Source organism: Moschus berezovskii, chromosome 3, assembly GCF_049115385.1.
Source record: "Moschus berezovskii isolate FMDL1 chromosome 3, NW_MosBer_1.0, whole genome shotgun sequence".
In the NCBI taxonomy this organism is placed as follows: Eukaryota; Metazoa; Chordata; class Mammalia; order Artiodactyla; family Moschidae; genus Moschus; species Moschus berezovskii.
Genome location: NC_142462.1, coordinates 64134953 through 64154701, shown reverse-complemented (window position 1 = coordinate 64154701; position 19749 = coordinate 64134953). Strand labels below are relative to the sequence as shown.

Sequence of the window (19749 nt, the reverse complement as noted above, 5' to 3'; positions counted from 1 at the left end):
TTTGACTTTTTTGGTTCTTGTTTCCAGATTTTTTTCGTGGGACTAGAGTAGTCTTCAGTCGAAGGTTAATTATTCTTCACTACCGAGGCAATTATCAATTATTCTCCACTACTAGGCTTTCCTTGTAGCTCAGTTGGTAAAGAATCTGCCTGCAATGCAGGAGACCTGGGTTCGATTCCTGGGTCAGGAAGACCCCCTGGAGAAGGAAATGGCAACCCACTCCAGTATTCTTGCCTGGAGAATCCCATGGACAGGGATTCCATGGGATCACAAGAGTCGGACACAACTTAGCAACTAAACCACCACCACCACTGAGGTAAGGCGGTTTTGTCTACTCTACCCAATGCACTGTGATTCTTGAGGTTTTCAGTGTGGCTAGTGGGAACAGGTACTACTTTCCAGCTTGTGTGAGTGCACCAGACAATATAACCCTTAGACCTTTGAAGTGGTACTCCCTCCAGGTTCACATAGTTTTCTCACAGAAATGTACTGGTAAGTACTCAGTTGAGTACTCAAGAAGGATTCTTTGCAGACCTCTGGAATTTTCTCTTTGTGCAGCTCTCACATCTTTGGTATTTTGTCCATGAACCCTAGCTGTCTTGATATCCCAGGCCTTTCACCTCTGCCTCCATAATTCAGAGTTATCAGCTGTGCTCTGCTTGGGATCCCCTGTTTGTGCCACATACTGGAAACTCTCTGAAGGCTATCTGCTGGTAAAACTGTATGCCTCATTTGTTTTTCCATCTCTTAGGGATCACTGTCCTTCATTACCTGATGTATAGTCTCTTATATATTATTCTGAATATTTTGTCAACATTTTAGTTGCTGCAGGCAGGAGGAAAGAGGATCAGACTTGTACCTGTCACTGCATCTTGCTTGGAAGTATAAGTTTCTTCCTTTTGTTTTAAAATTAGTTCTGGAACTATAAAAGTCTGATTCTACTACTAAACTTATGTTCTTCTGTCTTCCTTAATAGCTTTACAGTTCAAAATTTATAGCCCTACCTATAAACAATTTAATATTTTAAGAATAATATTTAAGCTTGAGGTTTAGATTAAATGGTCATCATGTCTTAGCAGTCACTGAAGGATATCTCTAATGTGTATCTCGAGGAAGGAAGGGGAGAGAATCCATGTGTAAATCCATCTGTACTTTAAACTACAGCTCTGGGACTTCCTCTGTGGTCCAGTGGCCAAGATTCTGTGCTCCCAATACAGGGGCCCCAGGGAACTAGATCTTGTGTGCCACAACTAAGACCTGGCATAGCCAAATAAATAAGTAAATATTTAAAAGAAAATAAGACTATAGCTTCTGATGGCATAGGAATTCTCTGCAAAGTATTTGTCTACCTTTAGAAAGTAGAGATGATAGTAAAGGTTTTTAGCATTTTCTTATTTGTCAATGTTAGTCATAAAGATGTCAAGCTCATTAAAATTAAAGAATGAATTTATTTAAAAGTTGATGCTTCAGGCAGGAATTTTTCAATTATAACAGCAAAAATTTCTTTAGCACTTACTATATAACAGGCCCTTTGCTAGGTGCTTTAAGTACTTTTTCTCAAGTAAACGTGACAATCTTATAGGTATGGTCCATTACAAATCTCACTGAACAGATGAGAGAACTGAGGCTCAGACAGTCAAAGTGAGGTTGAAAGTAATATTTCTTTCTCTTATTAGAGTACTTATTGAGTACTTAATAAGCCAGGCACTCTTCTAGATCCTGGGAGCATAACGGTGGGGATTAAAAAATCTCTGACCCTAGGAGTTTATACTGTTAACACATAATCTCTTCATAGCAATAAAAATTAGTAAAAAAAAATTTTTGTGCCTGGTGCCATATCAAAAGTTAAAACTGCAGAAGTTATGAATTTATGTCTCTGAGGGAAATAAATCTAATTTTAAAAGCAGAGGAAACATTCTTTGTAAAGTTAAAGTAGTTTTATCTACTAAGTACAAATTTGGCAGTCTCCAAGACCCTGCTCTTTACTATTCCATAATAGCTCTACATCACAGTACATTTCAGAAAAGAGATGCATTAAAAAATCAAAATAAAAAATAAAAAGCTGAAACATTACAACTATCTGGGAACTTTGCAACCTACTACAATTTGTTGACTCCAATGACAGATGATAAACAAGAAACAAAATGACAAATATGGTATTGGTCAAATTAATATTAAAGAAATGCTCAAATTTTCATAGACTGTACATTTAGTTTTGAATAGAAAGAATTTCTTATTAACTTGTACACAGGAAATATATTTGCTATTTCAGGAATGTAAAGATAGTGCTTTCCTTTGTATATATACATGTAAAACATTCAAGTCTCAGAACAAAACAAACAGAACTATGCATACCTCTACAGCAGGTACAATGTCTATGCCAACAGTAAGAAATTCTTCAAACTTCAGAAATGGGTTAAAGCAGCTGCCAACGTCAAGTAATCTGATCTTTCCTGAGGTTTGTAGCAACCTAAAAATAGATTATTTTCAGTATGCCTTTTATAATATGAAATAAAATATAAGAAAAATTCAAACGTTTGAGAATAAAAAAGATATATAGACTATTGATTTTTGGTCTCAGGATCCCTTTACATGTTTAAAAATTACTGAGGGCCTTGAAGAACTCTTTCATTTATCCAAGTTATATCTACCAATAATACCATGTTTGAAACTAAAACTCAGTGGTTTAAAAACATTAATTCATAATGAAAATCTAAATTAGAAAGGTAGTAAAAGTGAGTTATTGTTTTACATTTTTTCAAGTCTCTTTAATGTCTGGCTTAATAGAAGACGAATGGATTCTCTTTATCTGCTTTTCATTCAAGCTGTTGTAATATTACATGCCATGAAATTTCTAGAAAACTCAACCCTATATTCAAGAGAGACTGAAAGTAGAAAAGGCAAATGACATTTTAGTATTATTATGAAAATAATTTCCTCCCCAAAGAGACCCTGGAAGGCTCTCAGATTCCTAGATCGCATTTTGAAAACTATAGATGAAAGAATCCATTCACAAATTAATTCTCAGTTGCCAATATAATGATGTCAATGACTTAAGGACCAAAGAGAAAAGCTGTTATAGAATAGTATTTAAGTAATGAAAAAATTTTATTTTGTGCAGGAGCATGCCTCATTTACAAAAGTAGTAGGAAAGAAGAAGGTAACCAAACTATACATGATCATTAAAGTTAGTCAAATGCAGCTAATATGGATCTGGATGCAGCTAATATGGATCTGAAGAAGTGAAGTGAAGTTAAAGTCGCTCAGTCGTGTCCAGCTCTTTATGACCCCATGGGCAGTCCATGGAATTCTCTAGGCCAGAATACTGGAGTGGATAGCCTTTTGCTTTTCCAGGGGATCTTCCCAACCCAGGGATAGAACCCAGGTCTCCCACATTGCAAGGTGGATTCTTTACCAGCTGAGCCACAAGGCAAGCCCAATATGGATCTACATAGCAGCAAATAAGGATGAAAGAAAACAGTGGAGTTTTGTTCATCTGAAGCCCAGAGTTCTAGTTTTCAAATGGTAAAGTGATAATAAAAACCAACTTCAGACATATGCATTTTCACTGATATTTAGAATTTTTTTCTAAAAAAATTATGAGTAGATACTGGAAACATAAAGGAAAGAAATACAGTGAAATAACTGAGTAAATAAATGGAATTTTGGGTTCTTTAAAGTCTATAGGGCACAAAAAAATCTGCCCCGCTTCTGTTCCTTATATCTTGGCTAGTATACTGCCATAGGATCCATTAGAGAGGTGTTAAACTATACTAAGTTAAGCTCCTAGAAAAGGGACTGTAAGTCAAAATAATATAAAGATTTTTTTTTCATAAAGGAATGCAATAAATGTGAGTATGTTTTTAACCAAGAGCCTGATGTCCTAACATTTTATAGAAATGACCATAATCACCATCTGATCATAAATAAACTATATACAGGATCAGTCTGGTACAGGACACGGCAGGTTATAGTACTGTAAAAACAATATGAACAAATTAAAATATTTTTGTCAGTAAAATATTTTATTTAAAAACTCATCTAAAGAGGGGGTTATGAGGGTATAAAGAAATAAAAGAATTAGCACTCTTAGCAAAAAGAGCTGCTCCTTGGGCTCAAGAGGTAATTTTCTGTACTACAGCAAAATCAAGACGTCGATTACTGTGTAGTCCAAGTGACATGTATAACAATCATCTGTAAAGCTGAATTAAATTTAGTGATACTTGAAATATTACAATACCCTAGCTCCAAGGAAGAAGGCGACAAGCGAACTTCTGTGGTATCGGTTGCAAGCTGTCAAATGGAGCAAAAGACTGAGTAGATAGAAATCATAGAAATGCCTGGCATATAGTTGACATTTACTGCTGAATTAACAAATATGGATACTCAAATCATAACCAGTTAGACTAAATGAGAACCTGTAACAATCAGTTCAGTTCAGTTTAGTCGCTCAGTAGTGTCCGACTCCTTGCGACCCCATGAATCACAGCATGCCAGGCCTCCCTGTACATCACCAACTCCCGGAGTTCACTCAAACTCATGTCCATCGAGTCGGTGATGCCATCCAGCCATCTCATTCTCTGTCGTCCCCATCTCCTCCCACCCCCAATCCCTCCTAGCATCAGACTCTTTTCCAGTGAGTCAACTTGTCGCATGAGGTGGCCAAAGTATTGCAGTTTCAGCTTCAGCATCAGTCCTTCCAATGAACACCCAGGATTGATCTCCTTTAGAATGGACTGGTTGGACCTCCTTGCAGTCCAAGGGACTCTCAAGAGTCTTCTCCAGCACACAGTTCAAAAGCATCAATTCTTCGGCGATCAGCTTTCTTCACAGTCTAACTCTCACATCCATACATGACCACGGGAAAAACCATAGCCTTGACTAGACAGACCTTGGTTGGCAAAGTAATGTCTCTGTTTTTTATATGCTATCTCGGTTGGTCATAACTTTCCTTCCAAGGAGTAAACATCTTTTAATTTCATGGCTGCAATCAGCATCTGCAGTGATTTTGAAGCCTAAAAAAATAAAGTCTGACACTGTTTCCACTGTTTCCCCATCTATTTCCCATGAAGTGATGGGACCAGATGCCATGATCTTCGTTTTCTGAATGTTGAGCTTCAAGCCAACCTTTTCACTCTCCTCTTTCACTTTCATCAAGAGGTTTTTTAGTTCCTCTTCACCTTCTGCCATAAGGGTGGTGTCATCTGCATATGTGAGGTTATTGATATTTCTCCTGGCAATCTTGATTCCAGCCTGTGCTTCTTCCAGCCCAGCGTTCCTCATTATGAACTCTGCATATAAGTAATACTAAATACATCACTAGATTGCCATTCTAATCCTTACATGGGGCTGTGGTTAAGAACAGGAGTTCTGGAATCAGAGAGATACGTGAATCAAGTTTTAAGTCTCTCTGATTCCAGAACTCCTGTTCTTAACCATGGCACAATGATAGTCACACTTAAGAGTTGTTTCCAGGATTAAATGAGATAATGCATTTATAATGTTTGACCTAGTATGTGGTACATGGTAAATGCTCAAAAAAGTGGTAGATATTGTTCGCTATTAATATCCTGTTACATTATAAAATCCTATGTGGTTTGTCCACTAATGACCTTCCTAAACAGTAAAAACAGAATTTGCCTCACACTATTCTGATAAATCTAGTAAATTTGGTAGAAAAAAAATTTCTAGTAGTCTTTTAAAAGGTACTTCTTATAAACTTTCTACCTGAATAGAGTATCCTGAATGATTTAAGTTGATTCAACATTAAATATGAAAGTGAAAGTCACTCAGTTGTGTCCAACTCTTTGCAACCCCATGGACTATACAGTCCATGGAATTCTTGAGGCCAGAATATTGGAGTGGGTAGACTTTCCTTCTTCAGGGGATCTTCCCAACCAGGGATCAAATCCAGGTCTCATGCATTGCAGGCAGTTTCTTTACCAGCTGAGCCACCAGAGGGGTTTCCCTGGTGGCTCCCAGTAGTGGTCAGTGCCCCTGACACTGCGATAGGCCACGGTCAACCCATGTCTCTGCCAGAGACTCCTGGATACTCACAGGCAAGTCTGGATCAGTCTCTTGTGGGGTTACTGCTCCTTTCTCCTGGGTCCTGGTGCACACAAGGTTTTGTTCGTGCCCTCCAAGGGTCTCTGTTTCCCCAGTCCTGTGGAAGTTCTGTAATCAAATCCCACTGGCCTTCAAAGTCAAATTCCTTGGGGATTCTCAGTCTTTTTGCCAAATCCCCAGGTTGGGAAGTCTGTTGTGGAGCCTAGAACTTTCACAGCAATGCAAGAACTTCTTTGGTATAATTGTTCTTCAGTCTGTCTCTTGCCCACACAGCGGCTCTTCCCAGATAGAAGGTGCTAGTGGTAAAGGACCTGCCTGCCGATACAGGAGACGTGAGTTCAATACCTAGATTTGATCCCTGGATGGGGAAGATCCCCAGGAGAAGGAAATGGCAACCCAATCCAGAATTCTTGCCTGAAAAATTCCATGGACAAGAGTAGACTGGGGGGCTACAATCCATGGAGCTGCAAAGAGACACTTTTTAATATAATTTAATAAAATGGAATAACTTAATAACATTGTTGTTCAGTTGTTAAGTCATGTCTAACTCTTTGCAGTCCCATGGACTGCAGCATGCCAGGCTTCCCTGTCCTTCACTATCTCCTAGAATTTGCTCAAATTCATGTCCGTTGAGTTGGCGATGCTATATAACCATCTCATCCTTTACTGCCCTTTTCTCCTTTTGCTTTCAATCTTACCCACCATCAGTGTCTTTTCCAATGAGTTGTCTCTTCACATCAGGTGGCCCAAGTATTGGAGCTTCAGCTTCAGCATCAGTCCTTCCAGTGAATATTCAGGGTTGATTTCCTTTAGCACTGACTGGTTTGAACTCCATGCTGTCCAAGGGACTCTCAAGAGTCTTCTCCAACACCACAATTTGAAAGCATCAGTTCTTCAGTGCTCAGTCTTTTTTATGGTCCAACTCTCAAATCTGTACCTGACTACTGGAAAAAACCATAGCTTTGACTGTACAGATCTTTGTTGGCAAAGTGATGTCTTTGCTTTTTAATATGTTGTCTAGGTTTATCAAAGCTTTCCTTCCAAAGAGCAAGTGTCTTTTAATTTCATGGCTACAGTCATCTTTTGCAGTGATTTTGGAGCCGAAGGAAAAAAAAAAAGCTGTCACTGCTTCTATTTTTTCCTCTTCTATTTGCCATGCAGTAATGGGACCAGATGTCATGTTCTTAAGTTTTTTGAATGTTGAGTTTTAAGCCAGCTTTTTCACTCTCCTCTTTCACCCTATCTAGAGGCTCTTTAGTGGCTCTTCACTTCCTGCCATTAGCATGGTATCAACTGCATATCTGAGGTTGTTGCTCTCAGTAATACACTTAATCCATTTCAAATTTCTTTGGTTTAGCTCTGCAATTTTTTTTTACATCAAACATATATTTACAGTTTAAACACTAATCACACAGTGAACAGAACATCCAAATAAATACTACCCAGGTCAAGAAATAACACTCTGCATCCTAGAAACACAATCCTACCTGACAACATCCCCTACCCATTCTGTAAAGGCAGCCACTGTCCTGATTTTAGTGATAAACATTCCCTTGGTTTCTTTTTATAGTCTTCCCACCATGAATGTTTTCTGAGTAATACAGTTTCACACTACACATTTGCTTTTGTGACTTTCTTCTTTCACTTAATATAAATTTGTGAAGGTCATCTGTGTTTCTGTAATTTAATTCAGATTCATTGCTGTGTTGTAGTACCTTTTACACAACACATCCCATTGTGATTTTGATGAGAATGGCACTGATCTAAAGATCATTTGGGAAGAATTAACATCTTTACAATATCAAGTCTTCTAATGCATGGACATGCTATTATTCTCCATCTACTTAGGTTTCTTTCATTTTCTCCAAATAGCTTTAACAATTCCTCTTAAAGATCCCATGTATATTTTATTGGATTTATATTTCTTGTTGTTTGGAGAAGGAAATGGCAACCCACTCCAGTGTTCTTGCCTGGAGAATCCCAGGGACGGGGGAGCCTGGTGGGCTTCCGTCTGTGGGATCACACAGAGTCGGACACGACTGAAGTGACTTAGCAGCAGCAGCAGCAGCAGCATATTTCTTGTTAGCTCAAGAAATTTCTTGTTAGCATCATTTTTTGATGCTATTACTGCTTTCCCCCTATGGATAAACCTTATTTTTAAAAAATTTAATTTTTCATTGTTGGTTACAGAAATGCAACTCATTGTGTATAATGATTTGTATCCATCATCTTGACTAAGTTTCTGTTATCTCAACTGCTAATCTGTATATTATTTTGAGTATTCTAGTCTAGGTACATAGTCATATGAAACCTGTGAAAAACATTTCTTATTTCTTGTCTATCTATCCACCCATCCATCCATCTATTTTTTGCCTCACTGCTTTTCCCAGGACTTCTGTTGTTGTTCAGCTGCTAAGTCATGTCTGACTCTTTGCGACCCCATGGACTAGAGTACTCCAGGCTTCCCCATCCTTCACTATCTCCCAGAGTTTGCTCAAACTTCAGGCTTCTAATACAGTACTAAACAGGACTAATATAAGCAGTTACTATTTTGTTTTCAGTCTCAGGAGAGACATTAAGTGTAATGTTCCCCATTAATATATAATTCACTATTAAACACAATGACTGCTGCAGGTTTTATATAGAAACCTAGATAGCATATTAAAAAGCAGAGACATTACTTTGCCAACAAAGGGCTGTCTAGTCAAGGCTATGGTTTTTCCAGTGGTCATGTATGGATGTGAGAGCTGGACTATGAAGAAAGCTGATCACCGAAGAATGGATGCTTTTGAACTGTGGTGTTGGAGAAGACTCCTGAGAGTCTCTTGGACTGCAAGGAGATCCAACCAGTCCATTCTAAAGGAGATCAGTCCTGGATGTTCATTGGAAGGACTGATGCTAAAGCTGAAACTCCAATACTTTGGCCACCTCATGTGACGAGTTGACTCACTGGAAAAGACTCTGATGCTGGGAGGGATTGGGGGCAGGAGGAGAAGGGGACAACAGAGAATGAGATGGATGGATGGCATCACCGACTCGATGGACATGAGTTTTGGTGAACTCCAGGAGTTGGTGATGGACAGGGAGGCCTGGCGTGCTGTGATTCATGGGGTCGCAAAGAGTCGGACACGACTGAGCGACTGAACTGAACTGATAACGCTGAAGCAGCTCCTCTTATACTTTGCTAGTTCCTTTTGTAAAAAAAATTTTCACAGAAATCTATGTTGGATTTTATGGAATGCACTTTACTCAGCTACTGAGTTATGACTTTAATTTGTTTATGTGATACAGTACACTCAATTCTGTAGTGTTAAATCAAGCCTGCATTATTGGGAATAATCTGATTTGGTTTTGATAAATTATTCTTTTTATACATTAAAGGATTTGTTTTATATAGGTATACATAGCTGGTTCTATCTGTGGTGGTTCTGGTCTATAAAGTCATCACAATCACTGAACCATGCTCCTAAAGGAAACAGAAAATTAGGCCTCTGATTCCGTCTGTTCTGTTCCGTCGCTCAGTCGTGTCCGACTCTTTGCAACCCCGTGGACTGTAGCCTACCAGGCTTCTCCGTCCATGGGATTCTCCAGGCAAGAATACTGGAGTGGGTTACCGTTTCTTTCTCCAGGGGATCTTTCCGACCCAGGGATCGAACCCAGGTCTCCCGCATTGGAGGCAGACACTTTAACCTCTGAGCCACCAGGGAAGCCCAGGCCTCTGATTACAATACTTTAATTATCAGATCAACATATAACTTGGATTTATGTGTATTTCTATTTAAAAGTACCTTATTTAATATATATTACAATGCATGAACACTGAACTCACAACCAACACCATTATAACTCACACCTAAAGGAGGAATATCTAATATAGTACTTTCTCTGTAAGGCATAATACAGCCTTCTTGTTTTTAGATACACTTGATAGAACTTAAACATTATGCTTAGTGGTCATTTAAAAAGTAAAATCAATAAAAAGCGCAAAAAAATGTACTCTAAATAGACTGAAAAAGAGACATTTTTATACTTGAGAACTAAACAATAAGGAAGAGCTTGCCTTGCTCAACTTCGGCTAGGAAGGTGTATGTCAGATGACTTAAATTTTTCGCCACGCTGAGCATGTCCACAAATGAGACTGAAAATACCAAGGGTACTGATCTTGGAATTAAATTTTACTGATTAGGTGAATGTGCAGATATGGAATTTTTGAATAATGAAGATAAACAGTGTGTACCCACACATACACATATATATTTATATCTACATTCAAAAGTGAGACCAGACTATAATTTTCCACTCTTGTACTGTCCACAGAGTTTTCATGTCAAGGTTATGCTAGTCTCTTAAGGTGAGTGCAGGAGAATTCTTCTCATTCTATTTTTAAGAGTATGTGGAAGAACAGACTTCATTTTCCCTTTAATGCTTATTAGAACTTGCTGGTAAAGCCATTTAGGCCTAGAGTCTTATTTATGAAAAGATTTTTAACCACTAACTTAATTTCTTTAAATTATTAACATCCACAAAGTTATTCAGTATCCTTCTACTATCTTTTAAATGTCTTCAGCATATATTGCTATAGTCACCCTTTTTAATATTGAAACTGGTTATCTGTGACTTCTGTTTTTTGGGACGTACCTCACCCAGAGATTTCCAATTTTAATGGTCATTATAAAACTCCAGCTTTTATATTTGTTGACTTTTTCTACCTTCCTGCTGTTTACTTTTTTCACTTTTTTGGTGGGGAAAGAGCTTATTTGCTGAGTTATCTTTGACTTTTTCAACTCTTTAAAAATAATTTCATTTATTTATTCACTTTTGGCTGTGCTGGATCTTCACTGCTTTGCAGGTTTTTCTCTAGTTGCAGTGAACAAGGGCTCCTCTCTAGTTGTAGCGTGCAGGATTCTCACTGTGGTGGTTTCTCCTGCTGCAGAGTGTGGACTCTAGGTTGTGCGCGCGTGAGTAGTTGTAGCTCTTGGGGTATAGAGCACAGGCTCAATAGTTGTGGCTCATGAGTTTAGTTACTCTGTGGCATGTGGGATCTTCCCAGACCAGGGATCGGACCCGTGTCTCCTGCACTGGCAGGAGGATTCTTTACCACTGAGCCACCAGGGAAGCCCATCTTTAACTTCTTGAGATAGACTCTTAATTCATTTGTTTTCAATTTTTCTTTATACTATATGCATTTAAGCTATAAATTTTTCTTTAAGTAATGCTATAGCTATACCCAAAAGTTTTAATAAAAAGCATTTTTGTGACATTTTTTGACAAAAAATTCTTCACAAAAAATATTATTTAGTTGAAACTATTTTCTACTTTTTATTATAATTTTTCAGCTCATGGGTTTTTTGGGGAAGGTTATTTACTAATTTCTAAACCTTTAGGTACTTTCTAATTCCCATTTGGTACCAATTTCTTGCTTAATAGCACTGTCTTTATAATTCAACCCTTTGAGTCTTTGACATTTGCCTTCAACCCTTGACATTTGCCTTATAAATTTTTATAAATTAATAACATTTAAAATATTTACTATAATTTTTAAATAACATTTTTGGTAAATGTTACCTGTACAGTATAGTTGTAATGAATTATTTTGTAGTTTTGGGGTACACTATTCTACATATGGCTGTTAGGTTGTTAACCATGTTGTTCAAATATTCTACTGTGAATGCTTGCTCTCTGTTATTGAGAAGGTGTGTTAAAAATCTTAGATTTTTTTAAAGAAGCAGAAAAATATCTCTATAAATTGATAAAATAGCACCACCTTCATAGTGTTGTATAAAGATTAAATGAGTTAACTACACACTATACACGAGGACAAGGAGTAAAAAAGGAATAATTACCAAAAGTTTGGTACAGTTTAAAAAAAAAGGCTCTGGAGAGAGATAATCAATAGAACTCTATTTTTACTGGTGCTTTACTACCAAGTGACCTTAGAAATTTTACTTACCCATTTTGTGTCTGTTTCCTCATATGTAAAATGAAAGGCCATTCTAAAATTCTAGATCAGTTCTTGATAGAATATTACCCTCCTACTTATTTGAAATGTGTCTATATCAATATCCTGAAAATAATCAAATAAACAAAAACTAAGACTTAATTACTACCGAGTGAATTCTCCCGAGGTCTAAAATAGATTTCATGAAAATCTATTCTGTCACATTGTTAATGGACATCTAACAGCAGCAAAGCTCTAAGGGGCACTTATACAATTCTAATGAACCAAAGTCTTTCACTGGAGGTAGAATGGAAAGGGACCCTTGTCACTTAGGAACCTCTGCTTGAGACTCTCTACCAGTCGTTCTTAATTTTTTGGGTAATATACTTCTTTGAGTATCTGATGAAATTTATAGCCATTTCCCCCTAGAAAAAAATACATATATGATACACAAGTCACACTTTGTTATTATTCAGGGTGGTTCACAGACTCTGCTTGGATTATCTGAGTTTTCATGTATAGGTAGTGATGATGAAGACAAGGTTTTATAGAATCACTGTCTTGGTCTGGTATAGTTTAGTGGCAAGGAACAGAACACCACTTAAACTATCTTAAGTAAAAGGCAAATTTATCTTAAATATGAAAAGATACCTCACAGAATTCAACTTTAAGAAGCACAGTTGGTCTTCATGGGAACAGAAAAGGTATCAAGGAGATACTTTTCTGACTCCTCTTTCTTTCCAGAAAACTGCCTCAGTTGCCTACAAAAAATTTCTGGACACTGATGATTAAAATAGACATGGTTCTGTTAGGTAGTTAGAATAGGAAACAGGAATCCAGATGTGGTGGCTAAAAGACAATGAAGGGAAAAACCCGGGAAAATAGAACAAAGGAAGGTCTGACAACTGGAGTGAGGACCTCAGGTAGAACAAACAGCACTCCTGGCTAGACCAATTTACATAGGGCAGGCCCAGGGGGAGGAAAAAACATATAAAAAAAGGAGCCAAAGGGCCAGGGCTCCCTCCTTTCTTCTCTTCATGTCTTTGGGTTGGCATGCCCTCACGCCTCAAGGATGTATTTTCCTGCTATTTTCTGAATAAAATTGAGCTGTAACATGGAGCTGTAACACTGATCTGTCTAAGAGCTCTAACATGGTCTGTCCAAGACCTGAGCGCTGTAACACGGTCTGTCTGAGAGCTATTACATGCCGAGGGCTCTAACGTCCGTTGCTTCAAATTTTTGCTGAGATGAGACAGAACCAAGGAGAATATACTCGCCTGACAGTTCTATACCCCTGAACTATACTATTAAAGTATAACTATTTTTCATTTCAGTTTAGAGTACTTAGTATTTATATACACAGTCAGGATATGGGTTAGATTAGTAAATAGCATCTGTGAATGCCTCTCTGAGTTAATGTTTAGCATTCTTTGTTAGGATGTGCTCTTTAAATTCCCTTCCAAGACACCTATGACTCTCAGATAGCCTTTCTCAGGTTATACTTTTCATGCGTTCTCTCTCTTTCCATTGCAACCTAGGACTTATTACAGCTATAGCACTTTCTACTGAAACATCTCTCTGAAAATAAACATCAAACTCAACCACAATATACAATTTGCCACCATTAAGAACGTTGAAAAGAAATGTGATGTAGGCTCTGTAACTTCATTAAACAGTTGTAATCAATTTTGTGGTCTACGGCAGCACTGCTGGAACGTGTTAGTGTTCTCTGGGGAGTACTCTGAGGCATTTGAACACATTTTTCTAAATGTGCGCTAGGCTGTAAGAAAGCAAGCCTTTTTTAGACACACCAAATGTGATTCCAAAGAGACTGAGGAAAAACAAAGTCATTATGCCTTATGAGAAAAAAAACAGAAAGAAATGGCTGAATTTACTAATGTTGGTAAGGTAAATATTTAGAAGATATTAGTTTTTCTAACCAGGAAAATCTATAGAACAGATCAATAGTCAAATCAGTCAGGAAACAACTGGTTTTCTACAGGACAGCTAATTCAAATAGTTAGACTGGTTCCTAATTTCAATATATAGGAACCATCTTCATTTACATTCTGTAAAGTGATAAAACATACTGATTAAAAGACAAAGTTTGGTTAGAAAGTTTGTTATGATTTCTTTACATTTTCTCGCCTCTTTCAAATGTTCATTTACATTCCTCAGTAAATTTTCACTTTGCTTTAGATAGATTTATGCAGAGAACCTTAAAACTGTGTTATTTGGAAACATTTTAAAATTTAAGAATTCAGTCTTCAATTACAGTTTCTCAAAAGTGTTAAGTAAAAATCTTGCATATAAAAATGTATAGGCTATTCATATGATAACTTTCTATTTAAATTTCTTTCCTATGCTGATTTTTATTCAATACTGCCTTTGTTCTCTTTTCTAAACCAGTTATAGTAAAAGACTGTATTTCTTTACTCCTGTCTGTCTAGGCTGTTCAAATGATAACTTTCTATTTAAATTTCCTATGTTGGGTTTTACTTAATATTGCCTTTGTTCTCTTTTTCAGAACAGTTATAGTAAAAGATCATATTTCTTTACTCCCTCCCCCTCAATTCCCATCTTGTTGGTTAAGGAACTTAATAAGGAAATACTGGATTTTATTTCCTACAAAATTTTCTGTCTGGCATGCTGCCAGTGTCAACAACAGAATCTTGAACGCCTCAAGACATTTTAAGAGGGAGCTATAAACGCTAAGTAAAATGTTTTGCTTGTTACATAAGAAAACCTGGCAATATTTACCCAAGTAGACAGTTTAAAGCACGTTTTCAAAGTGCTCTCTTCAAAGCTATAGGTATTTTCCAGAGTCCATTCAAGGGCCAACAAAGGCAGACGTGGGAGATATTGGGTGGTGACAACTTCTATACCCTTTGCCTGTACCACAAAATGTTTCCTCTGAAGAAAATATTCTATGGCTAAAATGTTGAAATCAATAATCCAGGCCTTACTTATTACCCTACTGGTTTAATATAGGGGAATGGAAAATTAGATTTCCACATACTATCTTCTTCAGGAGAAAGAAAAGAAGAAAATGCACTATTGAGAGTTATTAGTATGTAAAACAGCACTGTCCCTCTGAACTCATGACAGTCATAAATGTGAGAAATTTTTTTACAATCCAACTTTTAGGGGTGATAGATAACAAATAAGTGGGTAAAATTTATTACTAGATACCTTGGATCACAGTAAAAATCATTTAGTTCCACCCATCTTCCTGTCTTAATTATTTCTTCAAGGAATAGCAGAAAAAACAGTTAGAACAGAAAGCTTATGATTCTGATTGATGGTGTGGTTTATTATCATTTATTAATATTTAGAGAATACCCAAACCCAGGATTGAACCTGGGTCTCCCATATTCCAGACAGATTCTTTACAATCTAAGCTACCAGGGAAGTGCAGCATTTAGCAACTTGTTCTTAGCATTTCATATAGTCTGTTTCATTTCTATATGTATCATAAATCCTTGAAATGATTCTTAAACATTACTGATTTTGATGGCAATATGTAAAACCAGACAATAGCTTCTCCACATTTTGGTAGTAAAGAACAAAAAAAAATATACTAGAAGGAGATAAAGTATGTGAGTAAAGGTTGTTTATAGGCTAAACAATCTGCAGTATGAAGTCAGGCTTTAATAAAGAAAAGTGTTAGCTCAGGGAGTTAATGATTTATATCTGAAGGGATACTTTTTCCAAAAGTGCATTTCACAAAATAGTCTTAGAAGATGCTTCTTTGTCGATAGGTCAAATGAAAATATAGTCTCTTTTTTGAAGAGCTACAGGCATGTAACCATATAATAGCTAATTAAAAAACTCAAATTTAATGTCCAAATTTATTTTGCTGACAAACCAATTTTTAAAATTATGTCTTACTCATTTTACAGAATTTTTTGGGAAAACAAAATTTTGAGAATGGAGATAAGGAATTCATGAAAAAGGCATGGACATCTAATTTTTAAGCAATACATGAAAAAAACTGAAGGGATAACCCAGAAAATCCATATACAGAGATCACAGCAGGCTTATGAAGAAGTAAGTGAAAAGATCTCAGCCATGGCTTCACATGAATGCCCGGACTGCTGCCCTTATTGACAACATTTTTTGTGTTGCCATCATGGTGATCACTGTCATCATATAACAATGCCACTATATCAGCAATGTAAAATTCTTATGAGTAGGTACTATTACTCTCATTTTACAGATAAGGGGAATGAGGCTTAGAGAAGTTAAATACATATTGAAGGTCATTTGCTAGTTAAGTGATTTCAGATGGAATTAAAATCTGACTGGTAGTCTAAGCTTTTAACAATTATGCTCACTATGTCTCCCACAGAAGGAAGTACCTGTGTGTATACAACTTAACAGTTGTCCATGCATAAAATAAACATACTATGGAAATATTTACTATAAATGTAGGTCTGCATTCTAAAAACAAGCTAATCATATGTATTAGTTTTCTATTATTATGTAATAAACTACCACAAAGTTAATTTAAAAATACAACCTAATTTTGTAGAAGTTCAGGCATACTTGGCTGGTATTCTGCTCTGGGTGTGTTAAAGCTGAAATCAAGGTTTCAGCAGAACTAGGCTCTTATTTAAGAGTTTTGTGAGGGGAAGAATCCACTTCTAGGCTTATTCAGGTTGTTGGCAGAAACCAGTTCCATGTGGATGCAGGACTGTTTTTTGCTGACTGCTCAGCTTCTAGAGGCTACCTGTACACCATGGCTCATGGCCCACCCCATTTTCAATGCCAACAATAGCACATTTATTCTTCTTATGCTTCAAATCCTCCTGAGACCCTCTGTCCCACTTCTCACCTCATGCGACGAGTTGACTCACTGGAAAAGACTCTGATGCTGGGAAAGGTTGCGGGCGGGAGGAGAAGGGGACCACCGAGAATGAGATGGCTGGGTGGCATCACCGACTCCGTGGACATGAGTTTGAGTGAACTCCGGGAGTTGGTGATGGACAGGGAGGCCTGGCGTGCTGTGATTCATGGGGTCGCGGAGAGTCAGACACGACTGAGCGACTGAACTGAACTGAACTGAAGGGTCACGTAATTAGATTAGACCCACCCAGATAATCTTCCTGTCTTGGTCAACTGATAATATTACCAGAAAAAGACTGAGATCGCTGGAGGGAGAGGGATTTTTGCCTCCTTCAGACTACTTTTAGACTCAAGGTGCAACATCTTGCAGATTTTAGACCTGCCAACCCCTACAATCACGTGAGTCAGTTCCTTAAAATACATCTGTCTGTCTCTCTATATACACTCCCACACAGTATATTAGTTCTATTCCTCTGGAGAACACTAATACACACTTCCCAACAGAATCCCATGTATCTGGTGATCAAGATTCCTATTTTCATGTAGGGCTACCTGAGAGATGAGAGGGAGTTTCAAAACACAAAGGAATACCAGTGGCATATCTCTACTAACTGTTCCCTAACAGCATACCACAACATACTGAGTTTCCTTGCTCCCAGGTAAGTCAGTTCAGTTCAGTTCCAGTCGCTCAGTCGTGTCCGACTCTTCGCGACCCCATGAATCACAGCATGCCAGGCCTCCCTGTCCATCACCAACTCCCGGAGTTCACTCAAACTCATGTCCACAGAGTCGGTGATGCTATCCAGCCATCTCATTCTCTGTCGTCCCCTTCTCCTCCCGCCCCCAACCTTTCCCAGCATCAGAGTCTTTTCCAGTGAATCAACTCGTCGCATGAGGTGGCCAAAGTATTGCAGTTCAATAGATAGACTGAATTATTGGTCTTAATCAAACTAAACCTCATGAAAGAGTAGCTTATCAAGATTCCTGGGAAAGAAACTTAAAGGTTTAAGATACTCTAAAAATGTGAATGCAAGGGAATCAGAAACAACACAACACAACAGATCTGACACTTCTATTTCTAGTAAAAACATTTTCAGCTAGATTGAAGCAAAAAAAAAAATTACTAAATCAGATCTGGCAAGAAATTAGAAAAACTCAAAATTATAAATAAAATTAATAGAAATGCAGGTTTATATTCACTCATGACCTTGTCCGAAGTGATTAACCTACATTTCAGCATTTTTTAACAACTCAAAATTTTATGACAGGGCATGATTCTTTAAAGGTGAGGGTCTAGTGCTTGAGTGAGAATATATTTTATATGTAATGGGAATCTTTTAAGAGTTACTATACTCTTACCTGTCTTCTTAAAAATGACTTAATACCTTTTCTTGACATGAGAGATATTTATCATGACTGTTCATCATTTTTATAGATATATAGGACTTTATTCCTACAAAATAAATTGCCTGTTTCTAGAATTGTTAGTTTTCCTCTAAGATGGTTGTCTTTTCTCTCAGTGTCACATTTTGTTATTATGTAACAGACTCTTCTGTTTTGTTCAGTTCAGTTCAGTCAGTTCAGTCGCTCAGTCTTGTCCGACTCTCCGCGACCCCATGAATTAAGGTTTCTAAATACATTATGCCTTGAAAAATTCTCCCCTTTATTTCCTCTTTTTCATTTTTCTGTATGAAGGCCTCCTTCCTTGGCAATTACTTGAACTGATCTCATCTTTGTTCAGAGTGGTTAAACTCAAGTGGGTTAAAACTAGATACATTGTCTTTTATTAACCAGGGTAAGAAGCCCAAGAGTAGATACAGATTTTAGATTACTGTTTTCTCAGGATCTAAAGTGTCACACACAACCCCTCCAACCACCTGAGCCCCCCTTTTTAAAGTCTTTGCTTAGTCCGCTTCTAACATTTTAATCCTTTGTTTTTCTCCTTGGGATCACCCATAATGCTGTATTTATCCTACTCTAGATACTTTGGGCCAACATCAAAGTACTCAATGGTACACAGAACTGAAAAGATATTGTAGGGATAAAAAGATTCTAACCTCATTTAAGTTTTCTTGGTTCTAAAGTCACACTTAATCATGAGATTGGCACTATCTGGGGTTTAAATTCATTTTATGGTCTCTTTTAAGAGAATTCATTCATTTACTGTGTTCGCAACTCACTCCAGTACTCTTGCCTGGAAAATCCCATGGACAGAGGAGACTGGTAGGCTGCAGTCCATGGGGTTGGAAAGAGTCAGACACAACTGAGTGACTTCACTTTTCACTTTCACTTTCTGTGAGTTGGGAAGATGCCCTGGAAAAAGAAATGGCAACCCACTCCAGTATTCTTGCCTGGGAAATCCTATGGAAAAAGCAGCCTGGCAGACCACAGTCCCTGGGGTTGCAAATAGTCGGATACGACTGAGCAACTAGCACTTTCTTTTCACTTTATGTGCAAGGTTAAGCTGAGCACCAAAGAATTGATACTTTTGCACTGTGGTGTTGGAGAAGACTCTTGAGAGTCCCTTGGACTACAGGGAGATCCAACCAGTCCATCCTAAAGGAGATCAGTCCTGGGTGTTCATTGGAAGGACTGATGCTAAAGCTGAAGCTCCAATACTTTGGCCACCTCATGCGAAGAGCTGACTCACTGGAAAAGACCCTTATGCTGGGAGGGACTGGGGGCAGGAGAAGAAGGGGACGACAGAGGATGAGATGGCTGGATGGCATCACTGACTCGATGCACATGAGTTTGAGTGAACTCCAGGAGTTGGTGATGGACAGGGAGGCCTGGCGTGCTGCGATTCATGGGGTCGCAAAGAGTCGGACAAGACTGAGCGACTGAACTGAACTGAACTGTGTTAAGACCCCGAGTTAAAGTAGAGAATAACAGAATTT

At 37.7% G+C, this 19749-nt stretch overlaps 1 protein-coding gene across 1 annotated transcript in view; it reads right to left on the bottom strand.

Annotated features, from left to right (window-relative positions):
• Positions 1–19749, bottom strand: part of SAMTOR (S-adenosylmethionine sensor upstream of mTORC1) — an 81480-nt gene that overhangs the window by 9278 nt on the left and 52453 nt on the right. The window contains exon 4 of the mRNA XM_055420845.2: positions 2356–2470. Within this exon, the coding sequence (XP_055276820.1) occupies positions 2356–2470 (115 nt within the window). The remainder of the gene's footprint in view (positions 1–2355; positions 2471–19749) is intronic.